Genomic DNA, 13,594 nt, shown 5'->3' with positions numbered 1-13,594 from the left:
ATCCCCCCAGGAAATCCAGAGCGGGAAGTGGGAAATATACCAACTGGACGGAGGATAGATTGCATTTATTCGGCTCTAGCTCTTGGTCTTGCAACATTGCCAACTGCATTCAAAACCAATCCACGACACTGCTGACGACAACCGGGAGATAATCATGTCGTCGTACATAGGCATTTATGAGAGTCAAAACTGACGGTTCCCGTCGTCGACATGATGCTGTCATGGTTAATCCGAGGTTCTTTCGGACGATTCTGCTTGGTCCCTGTGAGAGCGTGATACACGGTCCGCATTGGTGGAATGTGCTGTTACCAGAGGCCTGAGCCCCATCTGCTACCGGACCCCGCCTAAGGGAACTAACTGACAGCCCCCAGCAGCCCAGGGAGGTACCACTTGAGAACATGTAGCGCAGACTCCAGCGGGGTCTCCTTTTACCCTTATTTCGACGCCGTCACCCGTAATCGCTACTTGTCACCGGAACCGTCTCCCGATACTGACCGCTCACAATGCAGGTGACTGGGCGGGTGACATTTCTTTCTCTCTTTCCTGTCCGCAACACATTTCTCAAATTATATAGATGGAGACGTTCAATGTTTCTTCATTGGACACTATCTAGGGCCCGTGTACATTCCGTGTTAGCGACAGGCTCGGGACGCTCCCGTAAACTCGGAACGCTCCCCGTAGGCCTGGGACGCTCCCCGTAAGTAAGTTGTGGAAGTCTGTTCCAAATATCACCCAGGCGGAGCCAATCGAACGAATGTAATCGATTGATTTATGAATGTCCGATCATTCCCAGACGTATCGGAAGTGCCCATTTCTTTCATCTGTAGGGGTCCTTGAAGTCCGTGTCTACATGAACACTCTCTCCAGCCTGCTGCCCAAAATTGTCGGGGGATAATTGCTTGGTGCCACTGCACAGCACAGCACGTGCAGTAACTACATAAGTGACGCGCCGCGGCGGAAGCTCTTTAGCGGCTCGAAGTCCCTGCAGGGCCCTGAACCTGCACTAGAACTGGGGGTGGGGGCACCCCTCCGCCGGTGAGTCTGCCGAGGATGGTGCGCCTAACAATTTCGGCTGCAGCCGAGACAGAAACGCGCTCAACAGAGCGCTGGAGTTCCTCCCCGAAATGGCCCGTCAAAACCGTCCAGTTCTGACCGTCCGCCAGGACGGCTTGGGCCAATTCCAAAGTCGCCCCTAATTGGCGTTCGGGGATTCTGATAATGTCCGCGGGCGCAGCGGCTTGGTAAGGTGGCGGCGGGGAAGTGGAAGTGAAAGTAACCACCGACAGTGACCTGTCTGCCGGGTCAACTGGGCTGTGATGGTCCGGCTCTCCAGGCTGCTGCATCCGTGCTTGCTCTTGTGCGGGCTGTTGTTCCATCTTCTAGGTGCGCGTGGTACTTGTCGCAACGCAGCAGGTGTTTCATCAACGGCGTCAATCCTGACTGGGACGAGAGCTAGTATTGGCAATGAAGACGAAGATGTCAATTTTGATGGATTATTGGCGTGCTTGGGTATTGACAGTCAAGCCAAGTTGGTGCAATGCTCAACATACATGTACTCACCTCCCATTCCACGGTCGGCATCCATCGTTTATCAGAATCAGAACTCCAGGTAGATACTCTGAGATAACGTTACAATGAATCACCATTGCCAAATTATTTCAGACGATCGTACTCCAACTCCGCGGAAGCACGAGACACTTTGCTGCCGGGGACCTGGACCCCAACAGGCCTCATCGTCACAGTCCACTTGGGTTACAAGCCTCTTTAGCTACTAGCTTCCATGGTGGCATGGTGAGCTGCGACCAACACGTCTTTATGTTAGTAGCAACGGATGAGAGACCCACGCTGAATCTCTCTCGGGTGCACTTTTTTCGGTACTACTTCCGAGACGGAAGAGGCCCCGTTGATCTATCTTTTCGCGTCGCCGGGACGGTGCTCGGAACGCTCCCCGGACTCTGAACTCGCATAATACAATTTCGGGATTCCATCTTCACGAGCGATATCCTACCTCACGATACTTTGGTTAAGAACACTCGAATGGTGTCGTCCGACCTACTGTGATGTGTACTCTCCGGAACTTGTGCTTACTGCCACGGTCATCGGCGGTTTCGGGACCCTTCTAGTGGTGTGCAACTCGGAACGTTCCCCGTGAGGTGCCTAGCTGGGGATGCGCCCCGGTGAAGATACGGAAGTCTTTTCCAAAGAGCCATGCGGCAGGGAGCCTGACATGAAATTCTCTTTCAGCTAACGCAACGGAATGTACGACGCAGATGAGGGTCTAAGATGTGCAATTGATATGACTGCCGTGCGTCCCCTCATCCATTGCGCTAACGGCTTGCTCCCCGCTTGGTACAACCACACTCCTCTGCATCCTCTAATTACAGCCAATGCGACACTTCCGACCGGGATCGCTTCCTACCAAACGTACCGGAAGTGCACATTCTCTTTATCCGTAAGATCCTTGAAGTCCGTATCCATATGAACCCGCTCCCCGGCCGCCGCGTCCACTCGGTCCCGCCTCCGGTTCTCGTAGATGCAGTAAGCCGCATACAAGACGATAAAAGCCGCTGACAAGACGTAGCTTCCGAGAATGGCGGCGATGCCGAGCGGGTAGACGGGCGCCTGGCTGGAAAGAAAGAACTGGGGCCCCACGATGTTGGAGACGCAGTACGAGATGAAGACGAGAGCGTTGGTCGTCACCTTCTTGGTATGTCCCGCCGTGTTGGCGGTATTCATGCCGAGCGAGACGACATAGGGTCCGAAGTAGAAATAGGCCATGTACAGCGCCGCTAACCGCCCGTTGTAGTCGTCCACGGCCAGCGTGTGCAGGAAGACGGTCGAGACCAGACCGACGAGGATGCCTAGTAGAACCCACGCCACGCGGGTTTGGTAACTGGGCAGATACTTGAGGCAAAGGAACACGCCGCCGTTGCATAGGTACGAGCCGACGGTCTGGACGACTCCCGTAGGCATCATGAGCAGCGTAGACCGCTGCGAGGTGTAGCCCAGCCCCTTGAGGACGAGGGGCCCGAAGTTTGTTAGTCCGCCGTTGGGGATGCTGATGGTCAAGTGGAAGAGGCACATGAGCCAGGTCTTGGGGTCCGTGAAGGCCTCGCGCATTTGCCGCTTGTTGAACTTCTTGTTCTCGATGCCAGTCTGGTCCGCCCGCATCCGCTCGATCGCGATGGCTCTCTCCCGCGGCTGCACGAACTTGGCCGTGACGGGGCTGTCGGGCATAAAGAGGCCAATGATGACGGCCCAGACGATGGTGATGCCACCCGTGATCCAAAACATGGCGCGCCACTGGTGGTCGGTGGGGAGGAACCCAATGCCCCAGCCAATGGGGCCGGTGAAGCAGACGGAGAGCCCGGTGTACATCAGGCCGGTGCGCAGTGGTTGTTCGGCGCGCGTGTACCACACTGTGATTAGCACTCAGACTTCTGCAACGTCTTAGGATAGAGGGAAAAACTACGTACTACCGAGGATGAGCATATTTCCAGGCAGGATGGGGGCCTCTAACGCCCCCAAAAGCACGCGCAAGGCGATCAAGCCGGCGAAACTGTTGGCGAAGCCCGTCGCGATGAGTATGCAGCCCCAGAGAAGCTGAACTGCGCACAGCACCTTGGCCAGGGGAAGCCTCTGGAGCATGGAGCCGCTCGGCAGACACCAGATCAGGTATCCGAACTGAGAACTTTGGCGTTAGTGTCTTCCCCGTCCTAGCTATTTGACAAGACCGGATAGGGGTAATGTTTACGTAGAATGCACTCCCGACCCAGCTGTACTTGTTCCCGTCGAGCCCGGTATCCTCGCGAAAGTCGTACAAGGCGGCAGTCGAGGTCGTGACCTTGTCCATGGCGCCCAGGGTCACGTTGAACCACAGCAGGGGCACGAGGCGGAGGTCGAGCTTCCAGCGCAGCCGCCGCTCGTCCCGACGCGAGTACATCTCGCCGCCGGCGGTGAAGTCTTTGGCGTAGCGGGCAGCGACATCCGTATTGCTTTCGGCGTCTGAGATCGTTCGAGGAGCGACGAAGTCCTCACCCTTTTCCTGGGTCATCCTGTCGCGGATCGTGGATGTGTCATCTCCCGCGGGCTTTTCCGATCCCCCGCTGCTCCCGTGAGTAGCCATGTCTCTTGGATACACAGATATAAACATGAAGAATTTTCTCCGTAGGCTGCCTTCGAAGCGAGTTATCAAGTTCTGCCCCAGGATTTCGTGTAGAGTCTCAGGGGGCAATAATCTGGCCGTGTTGACCTTGGTAGTTGTTTGAAACACCAGTTGGAATCTTGTCGCGGGGAAGGGTCCGAGAATCAGCGAAGACCGTATTGGTTCAAATTGTGGGGATCAGGTAAACCAGTAAGACATAATACGTTCTAGATAAGGAGTAACTGAATTGGTAAGACTGGTGTGACAATGACTGGCGATTTGGGGTTTGCTGACTTTAAGGGGCTTGGCCATTCCGATCCATCCAGAATCAAACCCCGCCCTTACTCTCACTACAACAATACATATTGTGGGTGATAGGTTGCGACTTGTTTGCCGAATAAGTTGGTAATGAGTATGCCCTTTCTATTTGCGTACTAATTATATGATGGACAAGTTACTTCTGAACGTGGCTAGGTTTGGAATAGCACCGTTGCTCAATGGATAATCATGGTGAGAACTGAACTCCAGCCAGGAGCGACCGTAGAAGCTCATCTTGTGTTCAACGCAATGTCGTGCTACTCGGGGCGTAGTTTTCGGCTATTACTGCCCGCTTAAGAACCGGTCGGAATTTTCATCTTTCATGGGACTGTAGTGGTCAGATTCTGGCCTTGAGCATGGAATTGTACTCATTTGTAACCGAACGTGGGGAATATGCAGTCACAACAGGATTCTGAAGTTTGTGTCGCATTTTGCCGAAGGACATTGGTCAGAATCTAAGCCGGCGCTGAAGGCCACCTCATTTTGCATTTGCCGCGGAGAACCATTTTGAATCGATAGACACGACCAGGCTGGCAACACGCTTCCCACCAACGTGCAAGCTGCGTTGCCTCGTCGAAACCTGCAAGTCGAATTGTGTAACCCAAATATATAAGCGAATTCGTCATAATGACATATGCGGCGTGGCAGGCTTGAACACATTATCCTTCTTATCCTTTGAGTCATATCGGGGTGAGTCGCCCAGCAGAGGCCAGGCACTCATATAAAGTCCATACTCGATTCGACCTACTATGCACAACGAGTGTTGCTGTCAAATTGTCGTCAGAAACTCTGCATCAATCATTGCTTTATGCCTGAGTTGTCCGGAAGCCCTTTTGATCAGCCAGACACGTTATTCTTCAAAGTGGTTGCCTAAGTGGCAGCATCTTCTTCCGGCTGAGTCTGCCTACATCAACCACCACTATGAAGGCCGATGAGGCAGAATCGTCTGCCAAAATTCGATCTATTTTGGCTGGAATAGACGTTGAAAACTTGTGCTGTTCCCAGTGCAATCATCGAATCCGCCCTGAAGATGGTCTTGCTCGCACATTCTCTCTTGCGAGTTTGATGTCGAGTGATAGGCCTTGCGCACAGCGACTCCATGTCCCAACGCTCTCCGAGACTATTACGGTATACCATCGCCATTTCAGCTGCCTTTTTGAGTCAGTGCAATACGCTGCTATATCTCATGTATGGCATCCAGGTGTTGCGGAACTTCAGTATCGCAGGAATGAGGCCAATGCTTCTGTGGCATCGGTGGCTCAAGTGGTGCAGGAGACACCGGTCAAGATATGTCTCGGATTAGCCAAGGCTGGTCTGCCTTTGGAAGTTTGGCACGACTACATCAGCGTCCCACAATGGCTGAGCCAGACGAAGAATCGAATCATCCAGTGCATCCCTCAAATATACGGCAAAGCGACGTTGACCGTTGCATACCTGGCTGACGGCGAACCGAAGAATGCGGATTCTTTGCGTCACGGTACTTCAAACTACGAGGTATGCCGAGCTGTGAGCGCGTTTTGCAATTCGAGATGGTTCAGCCGAGTTTGGACAGCCATGGAATACACGCAAAGCAACGACTTGCGCACCATGTTGAAGGATTACACATTGCTTCCACGACACTCCACCAACGTACCTCTACTACCTGAGCTTATCGAGACGTGGAGAAAGCAGAGTATTGAGATGGGGAGAAACCAGACAATAGAAAAGATGGTCGGCATGGGATACAATCTGGTTCCATGGCAGTTGGGGGCTTTGGAAGTAGTTCGAGAGCAGAATCTGCGGGGACGACATACGATCTTTGGCAATGCCTACGAGTTGCTTGCGAGTAGGTGTGTCACGATCCCTCGTGATTTCTTCCATGGACTACTTGGAATATTGCAGATCGATCTCACGGAGTCAGATCTTAGCCAAGACACGACTACGGCTTTATCACAAATCGCCCGGAAATGTATCCTCCTCGGAGACTACAGCCCTCTTATGATGGTTCCAGCTTCAGCATTACTGCATCTCAGCGACATCGATGCACAATCCTACGGCTACCTGGACCTTATTCCGTACGCGTTGGGCGAAGAACAACACCCTCCAAAGTTCAGCAAACCTGCCTCTGAACTAGACAACATTATAATGACAGCCGAAAACCTTGGCCGTGTCACATTCATCGAGCGACTACCTAACCACCAGGGTAACATGGAGTTTCTCCCTGGACTGTTTAATCTCACCATAAGTAAGAGTGGAAGCAATCTGCGTGTATTTGTCAAGACTCTTACAAGGCTTTATTCCCTTCCATTCGACGCAACGATGCAACGTCTCGAAACTCTGGGCCTATGCGATCAATTTCAGGCTCATCTCGAAACTGCTTGCGCTTCAGGATTTCACTTCACGGACCAAGAGGTGGATTGGATAGCGGATGCTACAAAACTACGCAGTCGCAGTTCTCCAGGGGCGACTGACACCCCTCTGGGATATCTCAACGGTCACGGAGGAACTGTGCATCTAGGGGACGCCAGTGGAGTTGTGGTTGTAAAATGCCAGCTCTGTGGTGAACATTTCCTACTCCGGGTCGCAATGTTCCGGGATGAGCAGCACATCTCACACGCTCAAGCGTATCGACTACCTGGCCTTAAATACCGCTTTTCCCTGCCAGGCGGGGCAGGAGTCTTGGTCAAGGACAAGCGCATTGTGGGACGATTCATTTGGGGTGTTCCTACATGTGACTGCGATCTCGCTGAGAGAGTTGAAGTAGCTCTCAATGATTTACCGCTACCGAAACCGAACAGGTACGACTATGGTAGCTCAGAAGAAAAAGGATGGCGTCCCGTTAGTGTCTTAAAGCGAATCAGTCTCTCTTGATGGAATTACTTTCAACTACCATGTTACGGAGTTGGTAATGAAGATCTCTCCGGGGCTTCCGAGTATGGTATTGCCAGAGATAGACGACAAATATAGCCCCTATGACGCTCATGAAACGCCACTGTAAATGTTATTAGATTTCAAAGGCGTTGGCCTCATTGTCTAATCCTGCATTCAATGTATGCCTGTGGCCATTGATGTAGAAAACGAATTTTAGCGTGGTGTCTGGCAAACTATCTCTTTAGCCCAGACTCATTGTATTCCCCAATTCAAGTGTTCTAACGCAATTTCTTCAGAGATCCGGGCCCTATCAGGGAGCATCTCTATGGCCTAGGTAGGCATACAGCGAACAGAACAAAACAAAACCCAGAACTGCATATCCTCCCATGGCGGAGTTCGAGCCCCATGAGCTGGAACCGGTCCCATCCCCCTTTTGATGCTTTCTTCTGGCTAATGCCGGCTTTGAGGCGACCTGGGTATCCCAAGGCACCGTCCCTTGGCGGTTGCCAGTCGCAGTTACGAAGTCAAGCTTGACTGCGGCGCGGATAAAGGGTTTGACCATGTTGGCCAACGACGCATCGGGCAAATACGGCGCTAGATGTGCCATAGCATAGTGGAAAGGGCTGTCTCGTGCCTGAAAGCGCGTAACGGACTTGGAGAGGTCAAACGCCTCCTTGACCCGTGGTCGCCGCTCGGCCTGGTAGTCGGAAAGCAGCTTCTCGACGGCTTCGGGACCCGGCTTGGAGCCCGAGCCGGCTTGCTGCACGGCCGCGTGGAGAAGGTTCACCAGCGAGGCGACGCTCTCAATCGCCGTGTTGCCGCCGAGGCCCAGGTTGGGAGTCATCTGTGGAACGACAAGCTCGTGTGTTACCAAGTCGGTTCCACGAACAGAGTGGGGAGGCGCAGAAGGGGGTGGGCAGTCGTTACACAGCACATACCTTGGCCACCGAGTCTCCCGCAAGCACTGTGCGACCGAAGTACATGTGCTCAAACAATCCCTCTTCGACATTGACGAGCTCTGCGCGCGAGCGCTGCTTCCACAGCTCGCCAAACACCATGGTGTCGGACACGGCCCAAGACGCGCACTCGTTGGCCCGGCGGAGAACATCTTGTTCGGTGTAGCGCGGGCTCGTGACGGGCCAGGTCCGTCGTTGGTCGTTGCGGAAGAAGATGAACCAGTAGATGTGTTGCTTGCCTCCCATGACGAGTATCGACTTTCCCGTCTGGTGATGCACGGCCGTGTCGTAGTCACCTAGACCCCAGCCTTTCTGCCACGGTGAAAAGCCGACCAGGACCGTCCAGTCACAGTAAAGACCTGTGATGTGGATGGGGAGTGCTGGTTAGAACGAGAGGCCTATACTGCCGTAGCGCTGTGCTGGAGGCAAGACTTACTTGTTTTCTCGGTAGCGGATATCAGACCGGGCACCTTCAGATTTGCGTTTCGCCACATCAGACTTCTGACGAGACTGTGTACGCCATCGCAGCCCAGAACCATGTCTCCTTCCTCCGTGCTCCCGTCTTTGAGCATGACTTTGACTCCCGAGCTGGTGTCAATCACGTCGCATACCTCGGAGCCCGCTTTCGCCTTGCTCTTATCCGGGAGGTGGTGGTATAGAATATCCAAAAAGCGTCTCCGGTCCAGAACGGAAATTGGATATCCGAAGCTTTACTCAAAACGTTAGATACACGTGTTCTCTGGAATTTCCGAATGACTGGTCTTCATATCTACTGACCTCTTTCGGACATAGTCATATGTGTCGCTACGCAAAATGACCTTTCCGCTGGGGAGGATGGAGAGGCTCTTACCCAGAGGCTTGCAGACCTCCTCCACCGCATCGAGACAGCCTATCTGTTCGAGAATGCGCGTCCCTTGGGGATACAAGGCAATGCTGGCACCCAACGCCGGCGCGAACTGGCCTCGCTCGAGAATCACATAGTCGATGCCGGCTTGGTGCAGACAGTGGGCTGCGGTGAGCCCCGCCACTCCACCACCTACGATGATGACACGAAAGGGGGGTTCGCCTTTAATGGAACTCATTGCCGCCGCTCTATGGGATTGAAACTAGATTGAGCAAGGGAGAAGTCGACGATCATAGCCCTTCATGCAGATGATTGCACGTTTATTTATTCTCCATAACCTGCGCTTAAATAAATAAATGTAAATACTCTCCACCAATGACCGCAGTCGGTGAAACCGAGATCCACGTGGTTAAAGGCATCAGGTGGTGAGTCTGCGAACGTCCATGGTATTAGGTAAGATGGCGGCTACAGAGCTCGGTCCGACGCCGCAATTGGCCGCAAGACGCGCTTCTGCCTGCGTAGGCGCTTCCTTTTTTAGTTGAAAACACTTTCTCCCGTCCGTCAGATGCCGCTGACGGTGGGACAAGCTCGTGCTCCGAAGGTGACGTCTCCTTGCTACACAGTCCACCCACTTCGGCCCGGAGGCCGTGCTGGGGTGCGCATCCCAAGTGCTGCATGTGGTAACGTGCGTGGGTGGTGGACTCGGAAACTTATCACCAAAGTCATCTTAGACGATCTCTCAGCTGAGCTGATAGGACCTCAATCCTCCTCGCTGGAGAGCCAATACGCCGCCATACAATCCCACCTGGTGACCTTTCAAACTCCCACTACGCAGTAAGCCCAGCCTCAGACAGGCTCAACAATATGGCCCCTCAGATTTTCCCTCCGCTGCAACCAGCCTTGGTTGTTAAAGTGCACCTGACCGGCTTCCACAAAATCGGTAAACAGGCATCCCGCTCATGTTGACGCGGCCAAATATTCTGACTGTGTGCAATAGGACAACGGGCCAATTGAAGCAATCTGGTCCACTTTGTATGTGACTACCCCCTCGGGCACCAGGCCAACGTGCCACTCAACCCCCGACTCTCCCGTCGCTGTAGGAGGCCAACACTGGCTCCATCGAATCCGTCGAGGGCTTCAACCCGAAAATTAGCGCCAAGTTCGTCATGGCGTCGGATTGGCTGAGGTTCGACGCTGACGACAAACATACCCGATTTGATCTCCGAGGCGTGGCGGTGTAAGTGCAACCCATATTATACCAGTTCAGGTCAGGATAGGGCAGTGATGATAATGCACACTTTTCCTCACTAACTACCGGATTCTCGCACTTGTCATGAGCAGAGCAGTCAAGCATTGAATGGGCGTCACATTGAATTACCAACGAGGATACTGACACAGCAAGACCTTCAAGTAACAGTATCGTATAACAGATATCAAAGACACATGGCCACTATATCCCAAGCCAATGTGAAGGAAAATCTCCCTGAGATGCGCCCGTCAAGCAGAATCGATCATGTCTCTAACCAATCCACGGTAAGTCACAGTCGTTAGAACCGCGGTCTTCTATTACTAAACTGACAAGCGACACCGCATTTTCCACCTGGGCAACTCGTGAAACCATCTCATACTGAATTTCCCAACGCGCGATCAAAGACAAGAGCTGTCAGTATCAATTTAACACCACAAGCTCCATGCGACGCTCGGCCTGAAGCCAATACTGTTTGGCTATCATAGCAACACCCAACCGCGTGGAGACCCCATCTGGCCTTCTCATCATCTCCAATGATAACACAGCACTTCTATCACCCCCTTCGACAAGGCTGCCTCGCCATTGATCCACAGAAGTGACAATCTTGGCCAGATTACACACTGTTGGCGCTCTCTCTGCCGCTGAAACCTCATACTCGTCCCAGAACCAGCCGACTTCGTGGCCTGCATCGTCGATTATGTACCTTTGATACATACCTGGGCTCTGTGAAGCCTGGTGCTTGTTGTCAAGCTTGCGCACTTTGACGTGGAATGTTGCGATCTCGGCTCGGAAGATGAGATATTGGTCGTCAGGGACTTGGCATAGCTCATGCGTGGCACACGGACCATCTTCTCCCGCGATCTCCTCCAGTGTAAGCGTGTTCCAACTGGTTCCGGCACTGGTTGTATTTGAGTCATCGACTGCCTCCAGCCTCAATGGAGAGTTCTTCAAAACATAATGTCGAATCTCAATGTGTTCGTGTCTAGCGAAAGGCATGCATTAGATCAGGCATATTTTTGTAGGATGGGTGGGATTTACCCACTGGATTCTCGTACTGGCAAAGCCGATGGCGCCCAATGACCACCCAAGCCAAGTCCAGCTTGGAAATGGTACACGGGTATTCAAGGACGTTTGCGGCATGGTTGTCAAACAATCTCGCCGTCGGCAGGCAACAAACCCGTGCCAGAGCAAGTGCAGCCCGAAGTCCCTTTGTGGGAGAGCCCAAAGGAAGTTGAAATGGTGTTTCTCCTGGAAGTACTCAAGTGTCCCAGCGATGGCGTCGTGCGAATCTCCAGGGAAGCCAAATTGCCTCCGCACAAAGTTTCTCACCAATGACAGCCATTGATTAAGAGGATCGAGGTGGACCGTTCCCGGTGTACTGCATAGAAGCGGAACATCATCAATGGAAACAAATTCGAAGACTCTCTCCGCCAGGTGCGTCTTCTTCGGGGCTTCCTCCTCCTTCTGCGTCTGTTTGCAATGCCACAGAGCCTGGCCTTCTGTGAAGATGAGTGAGCGCCTCGACAGGGCCCGTTCTTGGAAAGTCCATCCGCGTTCTGACCAAGCGTAGCCCGTTGTATATCCTACCTGGATATTTGTTCCATGGTGGACAGTTGGGTAATGTGAAAGAGGAGTGACGAGTTTAATGTTGCACCCAGGAAGAAGTACCTCGATTCCTGGTGTCCTAGGGGACGAAAGGCCAGGTAGACCTGAATAGGCGGTATCTCCCGATGCAGCAACAATGCATAGAGTAGCATTGGCATATATTTTGCCCATGATGGATAGCTGTTCCCGCTTGTCTTTGTTGTCGTCTTGGATGATGCAGAACGCGTCGACATAAATGTAATTGAATCCTAGTCTAAACGCGACAGTCATGGCGTCCCGGATTGTGTTTGGTGTGTCTTGTAAAGACCCTCGTGCCTGGAGATCGAGAATATTATCGCCCTTCAGACAAAATGCTTGTGGTCCTCCCCAAACGTAACTCAAGGCTACGTAGCGGAACGACTGGAGGTTGGTTCCTCTCATCTCAACAATGTTATTGTCTTGAACGTTTATGAAACGAAACAAATCGAGCTTGCTATTTGTATGAAATGTCAGCGCAGAGGTGAACAATGAATGACATAGTACTGGGAATGAGCGCTGACCTATCATCACTTATGATCGGTTCCCTACAACTGGCGTGTGCCGTTAAGCATTCCGAGAGCCATTCTTTAGACAAATCGAGATCCAAAGCGCTTCGCACATGCTTCAGGGCAAATGGGTATTGGGATTTGTTTTGACAAGGATCCCGCTCACCAACCTGAAAGAGGCCATAACAAATGCATAACACGTTGTCTCTAGTCATCGCGAAAGGAATAGGACCTGGCTTTGTGTGACATATGCCGTCTGAGGGGACGACCCAGAACACGGTCAGGGTATTAAGAGTGTTTGGACAGGGTTTATCCCATTTCACTCCCACCGGCGGTCCTATTTGGGCTCTGGGGTCCACCCTCGCTATGCAAGCAACATCATTGCGATCACGGGTTCCCCATGTTGCCGTGATTTTCGGGTACTGCAGCAGGACGCGACGAATCGCAGCGCAAAACTGGCAATTCACTTCCCGGTCTATGCGAATTTGCAGTCCAAGGCTCCAGCTTGATCTATCAGTTGTGAAGAGGTGGCCGTCGGGTGGTGGATCGCCCTCACCCAAAGCCTCTAGTTGAGCTCGAGTCGGACACTGGAGGCGGGAGAAATCGATTTCGGAACAGAAAGCACAAAATTGCTTCTGGTCATCCATGGTTTTGGTCCAATCCGTGATAGCGTTGCTAACTTTTTGGGAGGGTGAAAGAGTGTGGAAACCAACACCAGGACAAAGAGGACGGCGGGGTTGGCATACTAAGCGAACAAAGAGATTACGTTGGGCTGAATATTGTGGCTGATAAAATCCAAGTAAGATCCAGTGATTGTCAACATATGTCTGGGTAATGCTAAATAGCCAAGTCTCGAAGTTAGGTGGACGACTCCAGGTTGGTGACCTTACATACTGCCTCAATATGGAGTTCACATCAATTGCCTAAGTGGCTCTGGTCAAATTTGATATCTATCGATAAAAGGTGAAAGTATTCGTGTAAGTGTTCAACTCTTGGCTCTTCGAGGGCAACGGTTAGAGCATCAACCGCGAGTTGAAGCTGTGACTTGATGCACGAAGTAAGATCTCAGAGCAGCAAAAAACGGCAGTATCATCAATGCAAGAA

General features: G+C 52.4%; 5 protein-coding genes across 5 annotated transcripts; 1 reads left to right on the top strand and 4 right to left on the bottom strand.

The window, feature by feature from the left end:
* Positions 1–965: 965 nt before the first annotated feature.
* PG985_001841 (uncharacterized protein) lies at positions 966–1,376 on the bottom strand (the record flags this gene model as incomplete). The annotated part of the gene is made up of 1 exon (XM_066821610.1): positions 966–1,376. The coding sequence occupies one exon, from the start codon at positions 1,374–1,376 to the stop codon at positions 966–968; it is 411 nt and encodes a 136-aa protein (XP_066689042.1).
* Positions 1,377–2,415: 1,039 nt separating this feature from the next.
* On the bottom strand, positions 2,416–4,126 carry PG985_001840 (uncharacterized protein; the record flags this gene model as incomplete). Its single annotated transcript, XM_066821609.1, has 3 exons — positions 2,416–3,419; positions 3,477–3,684; positions 3,755–4,126. The coding sequence occupies 3 exons, from the start codon at positions 4,124–4,126 to the stop codon at positions 2,416–2,418; spliced, it is 1,584 nt and encodes a 527-aa protein (XP_066689041.1).
* Positions 4,127–5,383: 1,257 nt separating this feature from the next.
* On the top strand, positions 5,384–7,312 carry PG985_001839 (uncharacterized protein; the record flags this gene model as incomplete). Its single annotated transcript, XM_066821608.1, has 1 exon — positions 5,384–7,312. The coding sequence occupies one exon, from the start codon at positions 5,384–5,386 to the stop codon at positions 7,310–7,312; it is 1,929 nt and encodes a 642-aa protein (XP_066689040.1).
* Positions 7,313–7,622: 310 nt separating this feature from the next.
* On the bottom strand, positions 7,623–9,350 carry PG985_001838 (FAD binding domain protein; the record flags this gene model as incomplete). Its single annotated transcript, XM_066821607.1, has 4 exons — positions 7,623–8,156; positions 8,251–8,627; positions 8,705–8,976; positions 9,046–9,350. The coding sequence occupies 4 exons, from the start codon at positions 9,348–9,350 to the stop codon at positions 7,623–7,625; spliced, it is 1,488 nt and encodes a 495-aa protein (XP_066689039.1).
* A 1,431-nt stretch (positions 9,351–10,781) lies between these two features.
* PG985_001837 (uncharacterized protein) lies at positions 10,782–12,386 on the bottom strand (the record flags this gene model as incomplete). Its single annotated transcript, XM_066821606.1, has 2 exons — positions 10,782–11,343; positions 11,539–12,386. The coding sequence occupies 2 exons, from the start codon at positions 12,384–12,386 to the stop codon at positions 10,782–10,784; spliced, it is 1,410 nt and encodes a 469-aa protein (XP_066689038.1).
* Between the last annotated feature and the right edge of the window lie 1,208 nt (positions 12,387–13,594).

This window comes from Apiospora marii (assembly GCF_038362585.1).
Source record: "Apiospora marii strain CBS 49790 chromosome Unknown utg000002l_segment0_segment0, whole genome shotgun sequence".
NCBI classification, from domain to species: domain Eukaryota; kingdom Fungi; phylum Ascomycota; class Sordariomycetes; order Amphisphaeriales; family Apiosporaceae; genus Apiospora; species Apiospora marii.
Note: the sequence above shows the minus strand (reverse complement) of the source record. Positions and strands in the feature narration are given on the sequence as shown.